The sequence below is a fragment of the Aspergillus multicolor genome, assembly GCF_047715735.1.
Source record: "Aspergillus multicolor strain CBS 133.54 unplaced genomic scaffold BDW74scaffold_4, whole genome shotgun sequence".
NCBI classification, from domain to species: Eukaryota; Fungi; Ascomycota; class Eurotiomycetes; order Eurotiales; family Aspergillaceae; genus Aspergillus; species Aspergillus multicolor.
The window spans coordinates 722980-737143 of NW_027395955.1; the positions used below are offsets into that span (position 1 = coordinate 722980).

Sequence of the window (14164 nt, forward strand, 5' to 3'; positions counted from 1 at the left end):
TTCCCAGCGACGTGGTGCAACACACTGACTCGATGATATCTACTTGCTCTCGATAGCTGATATGCTGCTATCGTCGCGTACTGCTTGCCAATAGTGTAGTACTATCGCCAACTCCCCACGCGTGACTGTCGCGTGTCCGTCGCGGCTCGAATCCGCAGTTGCTGTTTGACAGGACTTTAAGCCGAGGCGCTAGCTGGCCCGCACGCTAAGGCGCGCCACACTTGAGGTTACATCCACGACGCTCTCTCCGTTCCGCCAGTCAGCGGCCACGCGATTTCGAGATTCCGCCAGCTCAGAACAGACTGCTCATGCTGGCAAGGTGTAATTGCTCTGTGCAAACTTTGGGACTGGTAGACAAACAGAGGATGCTAAACAACTTCAGATATTTACAACATGGACATAGATCACGCAGGCATGTCCGGAAATGGTGAGCGTGTTCGGCGGTAGTTACCCCTCACGGTCTGCCAAGACTGCCTTGTCCCGCCTCTTCCTCTTTGGAGTCCCTCCGAAGTCTGGACACCACCGGCGTACGTCTCCAAACGGTCTGAACCCCGACCTCCAATCACCAGTAATAATCGTCAAATTCTGAACAGTCAATCGAGTTACGAACTTACGATAGGGCCATGGATCCAGAGGACAGCACCTGGGAGACCGAAGAAGGCGTTCCCCATATCGAGGACCCCTTCATTCAGCGTTTCCTCGCGGGTCGTCTGTCTCTGATCCAGAGGGAAGAATCCCAGCGGCATGGTAAGACGCACGTGTCTTATGTTTCTTAGTACTTACTAACCGTCTACCCTTCAGATGCTAATCTGCATAAGTCCTTGCCTCCAGTAGCCCAAAGGGCCTGCCAGATCGTTTCTCAAGTGTGTGCTCAGGAACTAGCTCAACTCCAGCAAGATGGTTTCCAGTCAGATGGCATCCCGCATCCGAGCCACATGTCGGACAGGGACAGGGTGCGGTTAGAGAGCTCCGATCTATGGAGGCTTGTGCGACATCTACCCAAAGGGTCCCTCCTGCATGGTCATCTGCCTGCTATGATCGATACGGACTTTCTTATTGATCAGGCGTTCGCTACGCCAGGGATCCACGTATCTGCCCCTGGCCCACTACTAACGCAGCGCGATTTCCAAGGCGCGCCGTTCGCTTTTCGATATTTTCCTCGCTCCACTGGCGAGTTTGAAGATAAGCATTCACTATGGGCAGATACCTACGAACCATCATCCCCAATTGACTTGCAGAGCGCTGCGGCTTCTTTCCCTGATGGGGGAGAAGCAGGGTTTCGTCGATGGCTTAAGAGCCGTTGTACCCTGACAGCCGGACAGTCACATCCTCCCTCGAGTGGGAGTAGAGCAATCTCGGACCTTTTTAATATCCGCTTGCCTATCATCAATTCCATTCTTCATTGCGAGCCTATCCTGCGCAAATGCCTACGGCTCATATTCTCGGAGTTGGCCGCTGATAGGATAAGGCATGTCGAGTTCAGAGTTGCCTTCAACTTCGAATATATCTTGGAAGGGAATGATAGGACCGAGCAAGACTACAATGCGTGGTTCTACATCCTCCAAGAAGAAATTGAAAGCTTCAGGAATACTGAAGAAGGGAAGGAGTTCTATGGTGCTCGGGTCATATGGTCAACCATGCGTTGTCTATCGAACAAAGACATTGGCCTCAGTATGAAACAGTGTCTTCTCGCGAAGGAGGAATTTCCTGAATTGATCTGTGGGTTCGACTTACTTGGACCTGAGGCTAACGAGAGGCCACTTAATGATTTGCTACCCATCCTGTTTTGGTTCCGAGGACGCTGCGCTGAAGAGGGCGTGGAGATTCCATTCCTATTCCATGCGGGCCACTGTTTGGGCGATGGAGACCAAGCAGACGACAACCTTTTTGACACAGTTCTGCTTGGTGCCCGAAGGGTCAGCCAAGCTCTTTCGTTATACAAACACCCTCTACTCATTGATGTTCTCAAGTCAAAGAACATCCTAATCGAATATTCACCAAGTTCAAGCGCATGTCTTGGGTTTATCAGCTCTTTCCAATCTCACCCTCTACCAGCTCTATTATCCCGTGGTGTGTCTGTCGCCATTGGCAACGACTCACCCGGCTTGTTTGGGCTCGGACCGAACGGTCTCACGTCTGAGTTCTGCCAGGCTCTGCTTGCTTTTCACAGTATGGGCCTCTCTGGCCTCACAATGACGGTGGAAAATTCTATCCGCTGGAGCTGCTACGAAGACCAGACTTCAAAGGAGTGGAATACAGACATACAGGAAGCGATCCTCGGGGAGGGCGTAAAGGCTGCTCGTCTGCATGAATTCTACGCTGATTTCGAGAAGTTCTGTGGTTGGGTAGTCCAGGAGTTTGAAGAGAAGTATAGCATCGCGGAGGATAGTATTTAGCCATGCAGCCATTCCTAGCGCCGAAAATATTGAAAACTATAAAAGCTTCCCACATCCACCGTCGACCTCTGCACGTAAGTCAAACTGTTAACCAGCTGCAAACATCCATGCAGGCTCATGGTGTCACTTATGCTTCCACGTGATTGCTTATTAGATTTATTTTATGCAGATGTATAGATTAGTCATATTGTTTGCATGAGATTACTTATGCCACTTTCAAGATGCTTATCTCTTCACCCCAGCTTCCATAGTTGTCAGGAGCTGGCTCCCTGGTTTGAACGTGTGTGAAAAAATCATACCGCGCTAGTTGGACTTCTGCCAGAGCACATATACATGACTTTGCCATGCTCATCAATAGAATTTGGCTTTGTTCCGCCTGATCGCTATCAGCTCACTAGCGCCTCGGTCCCCAAACGTCATTCGAACAGGCACTTAACCTTCAGAGCCCGACATCTCTCTCTTTAGGAACTGCAGTCCGAGTCGGTTCTGCCTTTTCTCTTTACCTCCGTTCTCTAATTTCTGTTTTCTCTCTCATACTTATCAATTTTGTGTTTTTTCCGATGACTTTTAATGACTTTTGAGTGAGCCCCGGTCGGCTCCTAAATGCCCATAATGACCTACTTTCTGCCTTTGTTTGTCCAGAAGCGTTTGCTCAAATACGCTCTCTCTCGTCTCGAGTTTATCGACACCGAGGCTTTAGACCCCGACAGTCTCGGCATCTGCTTGGGTCAGCGAAGCACCGTCGAGCTTCGTGATATTGGGTTACGACTTGAAGTAAGTGGCTGTGATCGAGCTTCCCCGCAATTTGATTATTATCACCGATGTCCCAAGCTAACCGGTATTGTCTCTTGACAGAAACTAACCACGCTTTTACATCTTCCTCCGTCAAGCGAACTGCTCAGTGCTAGGATACGGCTTCTTCGACTCACCGTTCCCGCGAACATCCTCAGTAGCGGTATAATCTGTGAGGTCAGCGGAATCGAGGCACACTTGCGCTTCCCTTCGGAGAAGGAAGTATCCGCCGCAAAGACTGGCCTTTTCGAAAACCATGAATCCGGTCATGAATTCATTATCCCGAATCCAGCAGATCTCGCCGAGTCCTTCCTCCAAACCGAACCGAGGGAAGAGAAAGAGGAACTACAAGCTGCCATAGCGTCACGGTCTGAAGTACTCCACCGTACTTCAGCATCAATCAGTGATGATGAGGAAGAACTTGGTCTCGGGAATGAAACGTTATCGCTACCCAGTCGTTTAGCTGCGTTTCTGAAGGGTGTTGCAGATCGCCTGCAGGTTCAGGTTGGGGATATCTCTATACGGCTGGACGTGGAAACGAAACAAGATGGCTCGTCAAAGCGGCAACCTGAAGATAAACCGGATTTGATCTCAGGCGTTCTGAGCATTCGTCAAATCAGCGTGGGTGCGGTAGCTACGGCCTCCAGCTCAGATGAGCCTTCCCTGCATCTTGGGAAACGACCGGTTTCTCTCTACGGTATAGAGCTCGCGCTCGTCTCCGAGCCTATAGTCTTCTCAAACTACTCTCGCTTCGCTGTTCCGGCATCTCCCTCTATTCCTATGCGTTCGAAATCGAGCCATCCATCTAGCCCAGCCTCGTCAGTCCCACCCGCACCCTCCTCAGTATCAAGCTCGAGCCATGCCATGATGGCGTCAACGATCTTTGAGCCTTCTCAGAACACTGTAGATGCCGCCCAGGATGAGCCTGGTGCGGCGGGGCTCGAGGGGTCAGCATATACTTATGACGGCAGGTTCTCTGATGCCGATACGGAGGAGAATAGAAGCTACGGTTACCTTGAAGAGTCGCAGAATCTTACAGAAGAAGAACGCCTACTGGACGACCCCAAGTATCTCGATTCCGTGATTGATTCCCATCTCCAAGATGATGATCTGGAGGGTCTTGCTGACATTCCGCCTGATGCTTTCAACCAACCCGATATTGATAGGAGTACACCACAGCTACAAAGTTCGAATCTTCAGAATTCAGGCTTGCAAATGTCAGGTCTGCAAGTGTCGGGACTGGAAGCTTCGGACTTAGAACACACACGCCCGAGATCTCGAGACATTTCGGCGGCCTCGGCGTCCAACGTACGAAATATGGAGAGGCCGCTTGATGATTATTACATTTCTCAATCGTCTTCACGTGCGTTGTCGGAACAACGAACAGACGGTACCACGGGTGATAACTTACGGGAATCGCAACATTTTCCGCCGTCCCCTTCTGAAACCAGTAGCTCGGGCTCTACCTCTACCTACTTCAATGATGAGCTATCGGAATCCAAGCTGTTCACTCCGGAGGAGGCGCAGAGCATGTACATGAGTGCTATGAGTCATGATTCCACCTCGAGAAGTTATATACCCCATATACCTGGTGGTTGGGAATCGCCAGAAGCCACCTTGACTCGAGATTCTACCTATCATCATGGTTACTCAGGTCAAATCGATGAGGCAACAGTCAGCTCGGACGACCAGGACAGAACACCTATATCGACACCTAGACCTACGGATCACGAAGGAAAGTCTCCCTTCGGACATTCGTTTGTTCTTCATCAGGATGCCTCCTCCGAGACAGCCGACAAGCAGTCCGTCCAGTCGTCATCTGACGTTAGCGAGAGCACAGAGATATCCAAACGATTCCTCCATATTGATCGGGTCACGGTATGGATACCTTCATCAAAACCGGAAAAGGAACATCAAGATCTTTCCGAATCGAAACATGCCAAGGCGGCGGAAAGCAACTTTAATGAAGCAAACTCTACCCTAGAGGCTTCTCAGCTCGGAGAGAAATCCGTGACATTCTCGTTACCTCATCCCTTTTTTCGAGACCGCCGTGAATCAACCGACTTGCCATTCGCTGATACTGTCACGAGGCCCACTATCAAACACAAGCCTGCATCTCCCGACTGTGCAAAAGACATCTCCATCGATATTTCCTCCGTCGAAATCCATTTTGACATAGGTATAGGGTGGTTAGCTATTAAGTTCGGTCAAAGAATACTCCAGGGCATTGGCGGGAATAAGCAAACGAGCGCGAGTGAAAAGTCTCAGAAGAAGGACACACAAGATTCCCAGGCTCTCGGTCTGACGCTGGGTAAGTTTTGTGTCAAGTTTGTCGAACAAGTTCCTGGCAACCCTTTTCCGCCGGGAAAGCAACGGGATCCGTCCACCACTTTTCTCGATTTCTTGCATGATGATATTATTTTGCAGTCTGCCGCAACGGGCCTGACGGCGCATTACGCATGCTCCAAGGGTAAAACAAGTCTCGCTGCCACTGTGTCCAAGTTCACCATTGGATTCGCATCCGAGGACTTGATATCCTTCAGTGAAAACTTGAAGATGCGAGAGTCAACGAGAGACGGCCAATTACCCACCGGCAATGATATACAGCTTTCATTAAGCAGGTCGCAAGATTTTGCGAGGTTCACCATCGTGACGCTTCCCCTATATGTTAATATAAATATCCAGCGACTGGAGGAATTAATTGGTTTGTTTGGAGGCCTAAGCACAATCCTGGAACTGGGTAACTCAATATCCTCCATGTCGGGCAGCAGGGGGCCGAAAAAAGACTTATCGAAGCGTGCTCGCGGCGTTCGCTTTGCAGGACCCCCTCCGCCACCTATCAGAACTCCAGCTGTCAGCTCACAATGGAAGGTGGACGCACGGATTGGTGGCATTGCGCTGGACGTGGCGGGAGAGAGTCATTACCTCACTTTGAGGACTACTGCGGCTAAAATTGTGAGCAGGTCTGAAATGATAGGTATTCAGATCGACAAAGCGAAGCTCAGCGGGCCGTTTTCTCTTCGCGATAATGGAGATGCACCAGCGAAAGTCAGCTTTGACAATATCCGCGTGGAATTTCTGTACTCTCCGAAAGAGCCTGATCTCGATCGGCTGCTATCGCTAATTACACCCTCGAAGGACCAGTATGACGATGACGATGACATTATGATAGACACGCTTTTCCGACAACGGAAGCAGGGATCAGTTCTTCGCGTCACTATTGCAGGAGCAAAAGTGGTCGTCTCCAACCCTGAGCTAGGGCCACTCCAGCAACTAGGAGAGGAATTGAGCAGATTATCCAGTGTTACAAAGTACCTGCCGGAGGATGATCGGCCTGGCATCCTGACGCTGGCGTTGATACGGAACGTGGAGGCTCGCTTGCACGTCGGTGGACGGATCGGAACTATCACCGCGAACCTTGAAAATGCCGAAGCAGCTCATATCAGTATTCCGTCGCTTGTGGCCGCTCAGTTTGGGTCGATAAGGATGAACAGGAACGCAGATGAGGAGTTGATTGGGGAAGCACTACCCCCCAAATCAGATTCGGTTCCCATTCCTACTCTAATGGTTCGCTTCATTGCCGATGAAATGGATCCCACAATTCAGGTCAAACTACACAATCTGCGCGTTGAGTATTCTGTCTCGGCCGTGATGGCATTCCTCGGTATGAGTGACGACATGACATCAGGAGACGTCGCGGCCAACATGGCCTCTTCGTTAGCTAATATTGCGGAGCTGCATCCGCCGTCACAGGAGGCTCTCAAGGAGAGCGCTGTCGCTCCAAGCAAACCTATAAAGCTGAAAGTAGCTCTCCGAGACTGTGTCCTTGGTCTAAATCCACGGGGGACAGCCGCCAGAGGGCTTATTGTTCTGACCAACTCTACTTTCAACGGCGCTGTTTACGACCTCTCGTCTTCGGAAGCTACTCTAGATTTACGTAAAGTGTTCATTATGATTATCGATGACGTGCGGAATATCGATGAGGGCAACAACACGCCTCGGCGAAGAACAGTATCTCCGCATAGTGAGCAGATTCAAGCATATATGGAGATGGGCTATGTCTCAATCTCTTCAATATCGTCGGCAACGGCTACAGTGAAAATTATGCACCTGAGCGATGATGGGGCGAAATCTCTTGACGTGGAGGTTAGAGACGACCTGCTAATCCTTGAGACATGTGCCGATTCAACACAAACTCTGATCAGCATAATGAACGGACTCCAACCTCCAAGCCCACCCACTCAGGTCAAAAAATACCGGACTGAAATCGTGCCAATTGAGGACATGCTAAACTCCTTCAGTGGAGATGCATTTGCTGCAGACTCTCCTGACGACAACTCTATGGAGGTCATTGATCAGGCCGAAGACATTGATCGAACCCCCGAACGCGATACCGACTACGTGACTGACTTCCACCCTATCATCGCCTCAGATGAAGAATTGTCTCATATTCCTGACAGCTTCCACTCGCAGTACCACGTATCTTCCAGCATGTCTGAACTTGACTTTCGTGAGGATCATTTCATGCAGCAATCCTCAGTGGGAGGCACAGCTCATAGATGGAACTCTGCACAAAACACGTATAACCTCTCGGATGATTCCAAGCTTCAAAACAGTCCTCTGAGAGTAAGGGTCCGTGACGCACATGTAATCTGGAATCTCTTTGATGGATACGACTGGCAGCGCACGAGAGACGCGATATCGAAAGCTGTCAAGGATGTGGAGAAGAGAGCCACTGAGCGTCGCGCTAGTGGCAGAGCAAATGCGGCCTTTGATGATGACGATGAGGAGGCCATTATTGGCGACTGCTTGTTCAACTCAGTCTATATCGGTATACCTGCCAATAGAGATCCGGCGGAGATGCGTAATGACATCAACCGGAACATTGACGACCTCGTCAGCGAGACTGGCAGCTACGCCACTACCAGTACAGTCACCACGGTACGGCGGAACATGTCGCCCAACGTACGAGGGAAGAAGCTGCGCTTGTCCCGGAGCAAGGACCATAAAATGACCTTTGAGCTCAAGGGTATTTGTGCGGACTTGGTTGTGTTTCCGCCGAGCTCAGAGGAAACTCTAAGCTCACTGGACGTCAGGATCAAGGAATTGGAAATCTTCGACCATATACCGACCTCAACGTGGAGAAAGTTTGCGACCTACATGAATGAGGCCGGAGAGAAGGAACTTGGCACCAGTATGGTACATCTTGAGATCCTGACAGTGCGGCCTGTATCATACCTTGCCGCATCGGAACTTATCCTTAAGGTGAGTAAGAGGTGGATGTTTTAATCCGCATCCAGCATTGCTGACGTGTTCCTAGGCGACCGTACTTCCCCTTCGTTTACACGTAGATCAAGACGCGCTCGATTTCCTCAGTCGATTCTTCGAATTCAGAGATGATTCAGCGACCCCGGTCGGGCCCCCTCAAGAGCCACCGTATCTGCAGAGATCGGAGATCAATGCCATTCCCGTCAAGCTCGACTTCAAGCCGAAACGGGTGGACTATGCAGGTCTTCGGTCCGGTCGCACGACAGAATTCATGAACTTCTTCATCCTAGATGAGGCAGATATGGTGATGAGACACGTCATTGTTTACGGCGCAAAAGGATTCGACAAGCTAGGTCAGGCGCTCAACGATGTTTGGATGCCGGACATTAAGAATAACCAGCTCCCGGGTGTTCTTGCCGGTCTAGCCCCTATCAGGTCTCTCGTTAATGTGGGCAGCGGTTTTAAAGACCTCGTGGCGGTTCCTGTACGGGAATACCGAAGAGATGGCCGCATCGTCCACAGCATTCAAAAGGGAGCCTTTACATTCGCCAAAACTACATCCAATGAGCTCGTAAAACTGGGCGCCAAGCTTGCAATTGGGACCCAAACAATGCTCCAGGGCGCGGAAGAGCTTCTGAGCCCTCCGACGGCCCAAGCAGCGACTGGCGAAGACGACGAGATCGACGAAGATGAAGCAACCAAGAAGATATCGCTCTATGCCGATCAGCCTGTTGGGGTGGTACAGGGACTTCGGGGCGCCTTCAGGGGATTGGAGCGCGACCTCGCCATGACGCGGGATGCAATCATTGCCGTACCTGCAGAGGTACAGGAGAGCGGGAGCGCTAAAGCTGCCGCGAAAGCTGTCCTAAAACGAGCGCCGACGGTTATCCTCCGACCAGCGATAGGCGTGACCAAGGCCGTTGGACAGACGTTGCTTGGGGCAGGCAACTCGCTGGACCCCAGCAATCGCCGCAAGATTGAAAATGTAAGGACCGACAGCCCGCCTAAACCGTTGTTGTGGCACTGACAGCTGACCTTTTTGATCTCCAGAAATACAAACGGCATTAGATTTGATTTGGCGCACGCATTATCCGTTCATATTACTGAAAGATTCCCCCTATCGCGATTTATTGCATATACATGCTTTGTTTTCCTTCAGGCCGGCTTCTTTTAAAAATTGACTAATGCGGCTGGGAAGGAACTGGTTTTGTTTTTGTTTTCCCTTATTTTTGGCTACGATGACGAGAGACGACCGTCAGATGACCATCACTCACTCACTACTATATCACTTTTGTTGTTTTCCAGCATTGGTTGGAGTTGGATCTATTTTGCATGTGAGACTTTGAGGCTCAATACATCTGTTGACTCCTTACCTAGCTGCCTCTCCGTAGTTCGCAAGAGATAGATAGATCAATGTCAAGGTAGCAACGCTAGAGTTAAACTCCCGGGACTCTGCAGGTTAATGCATGACACGTACCTAGCCTGATCCTCCAGCTGAACCCCGTTCGCCACTAAGCAGAAGCATCTCATTCCTGGCGGTGCGATTGGCTGCAGCCTGGAATCCGGCATGGGCGAATGGGAACAACAGGCCTCAGAACGGCAGTGAGCATGCTGAAACAGAACACTGACCTCAGCAAGGACGATCTGGAGCCACGTTTGGCTGCCCAAGTCGGTTCGGCTTCTGAATTTTGGCTTGTGGCCCTGGTTTCGCAAGGGGGGGCCTGGAATTTTGGACAGTGTGATCTGACAGGGATCGTGGAGTGCGGGACCTGCCAGAAGTCAATGTGACGTCGCACCTCCACTGCCTGCTTTTGCTTCTCCTGCTCTCGATCGAGGTCATGCAGGCCTCAATAATAGCATTCTCCCTTCTTTCTGGATTTTTCCATTTTTTCTCCTTTCTCTTCCTTTCCTTCTCAACTTTTCATTCAAACTTTTGTCGTTCGTTATTCTTTCATTTCATTTCCATTGCATCTTATAGCCCATGAGCGGCTACTGCGCTGGTCGTTTACCGTACTCTCCTTCTCCCTCTTTCTCTCCTCACGTGGACTATCAGGCCATGGACGACTTCTCTGGTGAGAGCTGGCCTTTAGAGGAGAACGATTCCCCCTCCAGGTTTATTCATAAAATATATCCTAGCAAGGGCTCTACTGTGCCCTATACCACTACCGAGCCTCCAGTGGCTGGTATCCTCTCTCTACACAACTATCGCAAGTCGCTCTCCCACGACTGCGACTCCAGCTGGCTCCAGCTCGACGATTCCACAGTCGAAGGGAAGACGCTGCGGCGCAAGAACGCCGCTACGAATCTTAACGAGAATGACCTTTGTCATAGTCAGTGTCATGGTCATGTCTCTACACCCTCGACCGCATCTACTTCTACATCAACATCAACATCCACATCAAGCAATCCACCCTCCCTATCACGCTCAGACTCCCGCTCAAATTCCCCAAGTACCCTGAATGACCTGGATCCCTCGGACTCGGACCCCTGCAACCCTGCAGCAGAGCCAGCAGAGTGTGCTCCCATTCCACTCGCAACCCCACGACCACGAACATCGCCAGCATCAACTACCATGATGTACGAAGGCACACCATTCGAAATCATGAACCCGCACGAGTCCCTCGTTGTCTCGCGGATAGAGTCTTACATCCCCGAGCCAGAACCATCAATACGCGAAAATGGAGAAAGGTGGTTTGATCCCACCGCTACCGGGTACGATTACAGGTTTGGGTTAGATCCGGACCCTGACCCCAGGGCACTTGAAGCAATCGAAGAAGCTTTGTATGCGCATTGGAATGAGACGCTTAATAATCCCACGGCTGTTGTGTACAGCGATTACAAGCCGAAGCGAAAACCTGCTACACTTTTGAAGAACCGAAGAGGTCAGGGGCATGGTCCTAATCAGGGTCATGGTCAAGGGCAAGGGCACAGTCGGAAGGTGTCGGCGTCGTTTAAGCGGCTAAAGTCGTTTTTTGTTTTTCGGTGATTTTTAGAGAAGGGTCGTTGAGCGATCCTGTTTCTATTCCGTTCTTGTGTTTGATTGCATGTTCGAAGCGATTTATTTTGTATCTTATGTGGTTGCGAATATTACGGAGGATCTCTAACCCTAACATAATTATGTAGATTTAGCCTGAGGCATCAAGGCGCCGATGGATTATAAATCTACCTAGTAGACATTGCAATTCAGGTTACAAATTTTTTTAATTGGTTGAGGAGATTTCGAATTGACTAGCAATTGCTATATATAATCACCGTAGTGGTGATAGTCTGTTCCTATATACATGGGTATCGACAGGAAAAGAAGCTAAAAGTCCCACAACCACCATATACACCCTAACCTCGTGAGCAAGAGACCATTATCAGCACTATATTGTAGAACTTCGCTTTCAAAACTAGTACTTTTCAATCGCAGTCCTTAAGTGGTGGCTCTTTTGCGGAACAGGCCGCATGATCAGTGAGCACGATGGCTGTTCTAGCTTGTTCGATCTTCGTACGTTCCGTTGTTCAGTCAATCCTCGGCTCGATCCAATCCGGGATATGCTCGTAAATGAAGTGGAATGACCGCAGACGATTTCAATCTTCCCCGGAATATTCCCCTTCAGAGGAGACGAGCGGATGCGAACGGCAAGGGGCGAGGATGTAGACAGGCAAGAGAGGAAGTCAGGGCAAAGCAGTGATATCCAATTATATCGACTCCCCGCTCCCGATCATCGATGCCAAAGCTGCGCTGACGAGACTCTTCCGCCGGAGACCGGCCTCGCTCTTCTTGCGGCCACGGCAACGCTCTCGGTCCCGATCGGACGAGGAGTGGTAGTTCTTCTCAATGCGGGAGCTCGATGTCGCGCTAGCCGTGCACATGCTCTTCCTCCGCATTTGCATCTGATGTGTATCTGCGATCCCAGATCCAGATGTCGGTTCTGGGCTGACAGGCGACCGCACCCGCGAACGCTGTAGACTGATTGTCCTCCTCCGGCGAGGTCCTTGTGTGGGTGGCAGTGAAGACGGGTGGCACGCTTCCGTGAATTCGGAGAGGAGGGAGCCGGGGTTGAGATTCCACTGGGCTTCGGCATTAGCGTTGGCCTGCCGCATGTCCTCGTCTGCGGCGGCGAGGAGGGCGCGCCGGATAGACTCAATGTCGGACGATGTGTATTGTCCTTGTAGACGGGACATGTGTTGGCGGCGGGTGCGGATGGAGATTTGGGCGTCTGCGGCGGAAGCGGAAGCGGAGGTGGGGGGTAGATCTGCGCTGGCGGGCTTCGGCTGTAGGAAGTCCGGGCAGAAGTCTAGCGGTGCGGATGTAGGAGTTGGCAGGAGCGATGGGGATAGAGGCGTTGGAGAGCCTCCCGAGGCAGATCCCGAGCCGGAAAGAGAGGGGGATATTGGCGACGCATAACCCTCGTCATCAAGATCCGTATCCGGCGGGGTGAGAACATAGCCGGGAAAGTTGGGGTTGAACGGAAAGGAGGAGCGCGGCGGGGTCGGGAGTTGTGGTTCTAGGGGAGACGAGGGAGACGTAGGACACGACGTGTTTTCGGTCTGGATCGAATGCTCGTGCAGCTTCTTTGTGAGCGTGCTGATGGACAAACGGTGCTTGTCGTAGGCGAAGAAGGGGACGGAGGTTGGCGCCTGCTGTGGTTGTTGCGGCTGCGGCGAACGGAAGTAGAGCGATCGCGAACGGGGGAAGCGCGGTGCAGCGAACGATCGAGGCGAGGGACATCGCGAGGACATGGGCGATATCATTGTAGAGTCACAGTCGGTCATGGGCTTGTCGTCGTCCGTCGGAGTCGGCGTGAGGCGGGGCGGCCTGGACGAGGAGGGGGAGGAGAAGGAGAAGTCTTCAAACATGGTGGCGGCGACTCTTTCTGACTCTTCAGGTATGAGATATCCGAAAAGAATGCAGCGATGCGAGGAAGTCAAGGCGACCGAAAGTTGAGATACTGCGGAGGAGGTGATAGTGATGAGTTTCGTGAAGTTCTCGGCAAATCGATGTCCCAAAGCGGTTATATTGGATTCTGGGCTGCAGAATCACAAAATCAAGACACGTCCTCCGAGAGAAAATCGGTTTCCTGTTCCTGGGATTGCGGCGCCTATAAACGAAAGGCCGGATGGAGATTTACCGGGGTAAAGCCGTGGCGAGCGAGAAAAGAATTTTCGAGAGCCAAACGAGAGTGCGAAGGCGAGAGTCTGGAACTGCTGAAAAGCTGGTTGGGGTTCGGGATCCCGGCGTCTAAGGCACAACAACGACAACGTGACCAGCAGACAGACCCTTTACCAAGCAATCTAGACTGGGGAGGATGTGATAGAGAATATCGACGAGGATATTAATATGAAGACAGGGATGCCCTTGGTTATATTACTCTCGGCCATCAACCCCCTATTCCTCGCTCTCATTTCTTTTCGCAGAACAAGCCAGGCAGCAAACCGTGCGTTCTTCATGTCTTTCTTCTCTGGCTCAGGGGTTCTGGCTGGCTCGCTGCCTCTGACTCTAGACTCAGTCTCGCCAGCGCCTTTGCACAATCCTTCTTTCATGCATGCTTTTCAGTTGTCTCCAACAAGGTTGGCTGGCTGAATCAGGAGTTTTGGGTAAAGTCTCGGGCAAGTCCTCTTGGAAGCGAAGAGGCGCCCCAGTGGCGATGCCTGCAGACGAAAGGCCTAGGCTGTCCGGAGGATTTAGTCCCCAGATATTGGCGGCGGCTAATTTAGCCGGG

The 14164-nt window shown here is 51.3% G+C and overlaps 4 protein-coding genes across 4 annotated transcripts; 3 read left to right on the forward strand and 1 right to left on the reverse strand.

Annotated features, from left to right (window-relative positions):
- Positions 1 to 95: 95 nt before the first annotated feature.
- Positions 96 to 2403, forward strand: BDW74DRAFT_100151 (putative CECR1 family adenosine deaminase). Its single transcript, XM_073721457.1, has 2 exons — positions 96 to 747; positions 802 to 2403. The coding sequence occupies exons 1-2, from the start codon at positions 624 to 626 to the stop codon at positions 2394 to 2396; spliced, it is 1719 nt and encodes a 572-aa protein (XP_073587100.1). The 5' UTR covers positions 96 to 623; the 3' UTR covers positions 2397 to 2403.
- Positions 2404 to 2697: 294 nt separating this feature from the next.
- On the forward strand, positions 2698 to 9897 carry atg2 (putative autophagy regulatory protein Atg2). Its single transcript, XM_073723529.1, has 4 exons — positions 2698 to 3170; positions 3252 to 8453; positions 8509 to 9441; positions 9507 to 9897. The coding sequence occupies exons 1-4, from the start codon at positions 3000 to 3002 to the stop codon at positions 9522 to 9524; spliced, it is 6324 nt and encodes a 2107-aa protein (XP_073587101.1). The 5' UTR covers positions 2698 to 2999; the 3' UTR covers positions 9525 to 9897.
- A 275-nt stretch (positions 9898 to 10172) lies between these two features.
- On the forward strand, positions 10173 to 11653 carry BDW74DRAFT_147352 (oxidoreductase, short-chain dehydrogenase/reductase family). Its single transcript, XM_073723530.1, has one exon. The coding sequence runs from the start codon at positions 10438 to 10440 to the stop codon at positions 11440 to 11442; it is 1005 nt and encodes a 334-aa protein (XP_073587102.1). The 5' UTR covers positions 10173 to 10437; the 3' UTR covers positions 11443 to 11653.
- Positions 11577 to 13519, reverse strand: BDW74DRAFT_100172 (uncharacterized protein). Its single transcript, XM_073721460.1, has one exon. The coding sequence runs from the start codon at positions 13299 to 13301 to the stop codon at positions 12141 to 12143; it is 1161 nt and encodes a 386-aa protein (XP_073587103.1). The 5' UTR covers positions 13302 to 13519; the 3' UTR covers positions 11577 to 12140.
- Positions 13520 to 14164: the final 645 nt, after the last annotated feature.

What these genes read in the sequence shown, in the direction of transcription:
- BDW74DRAFT_100151 (XM_073721457.1), top strand. Translation starts at nt 624, where the DNA reads ATGGATCCAGAGGACAGCACCTGGGAGACCGAAGAAGGCGTTCCCCAT. An exon ending in GGAAGAATCCCAGCGGCATG is followed by an intron (nt 748 to 801) that starts GTAAGACGCACG and finishes TCTACCCTTCAG; the next exon opens with ATGCTAATCTGCATAAGTCC.
- atg2 (XM_073723529.1), top strand. Translation starts at nt 3,000, where the DNA reads ATGCCCATAATGACCTACTTTCTGCCTTTGTTTGTCCAGAAGCGTTTG. An exon ending in ATATTGGGTTACGACTTGAA is followed by an intron (nt 3,171 to 3,251) that starts GTAAGTGGCTGT and finishes GTCTCTTGACAG; the next exon opens with AAACTAACCACGCTTTTACA. An exon ending in CATCGGAACTTATCCTTAAG is followed by an intron (nt 8,454 to 8,508) that starts GTGAGTAAGAGG and finishes ACGTGTTCCTAG; the next exon opens with GCGACCGTACTTCCCCTTCG.
- BDW74DRAFT_147352 (XM_073723530.1), top strand. Translation starts at nt 10,438, where the DNA reads ATGAGCGGCTACTGCGCTGGTCGTTTACCGTACTCTCCTTCTCCCTCT.
- BDW74DRAFT_100172 (XM_073721460.1), bottom strand. Translation starts at nt 13,301, where the DNA reads ATGTTTGAAGACTTCTCCTTCTCCTCCCCCTCCTCGTCCAGGCCGCCC.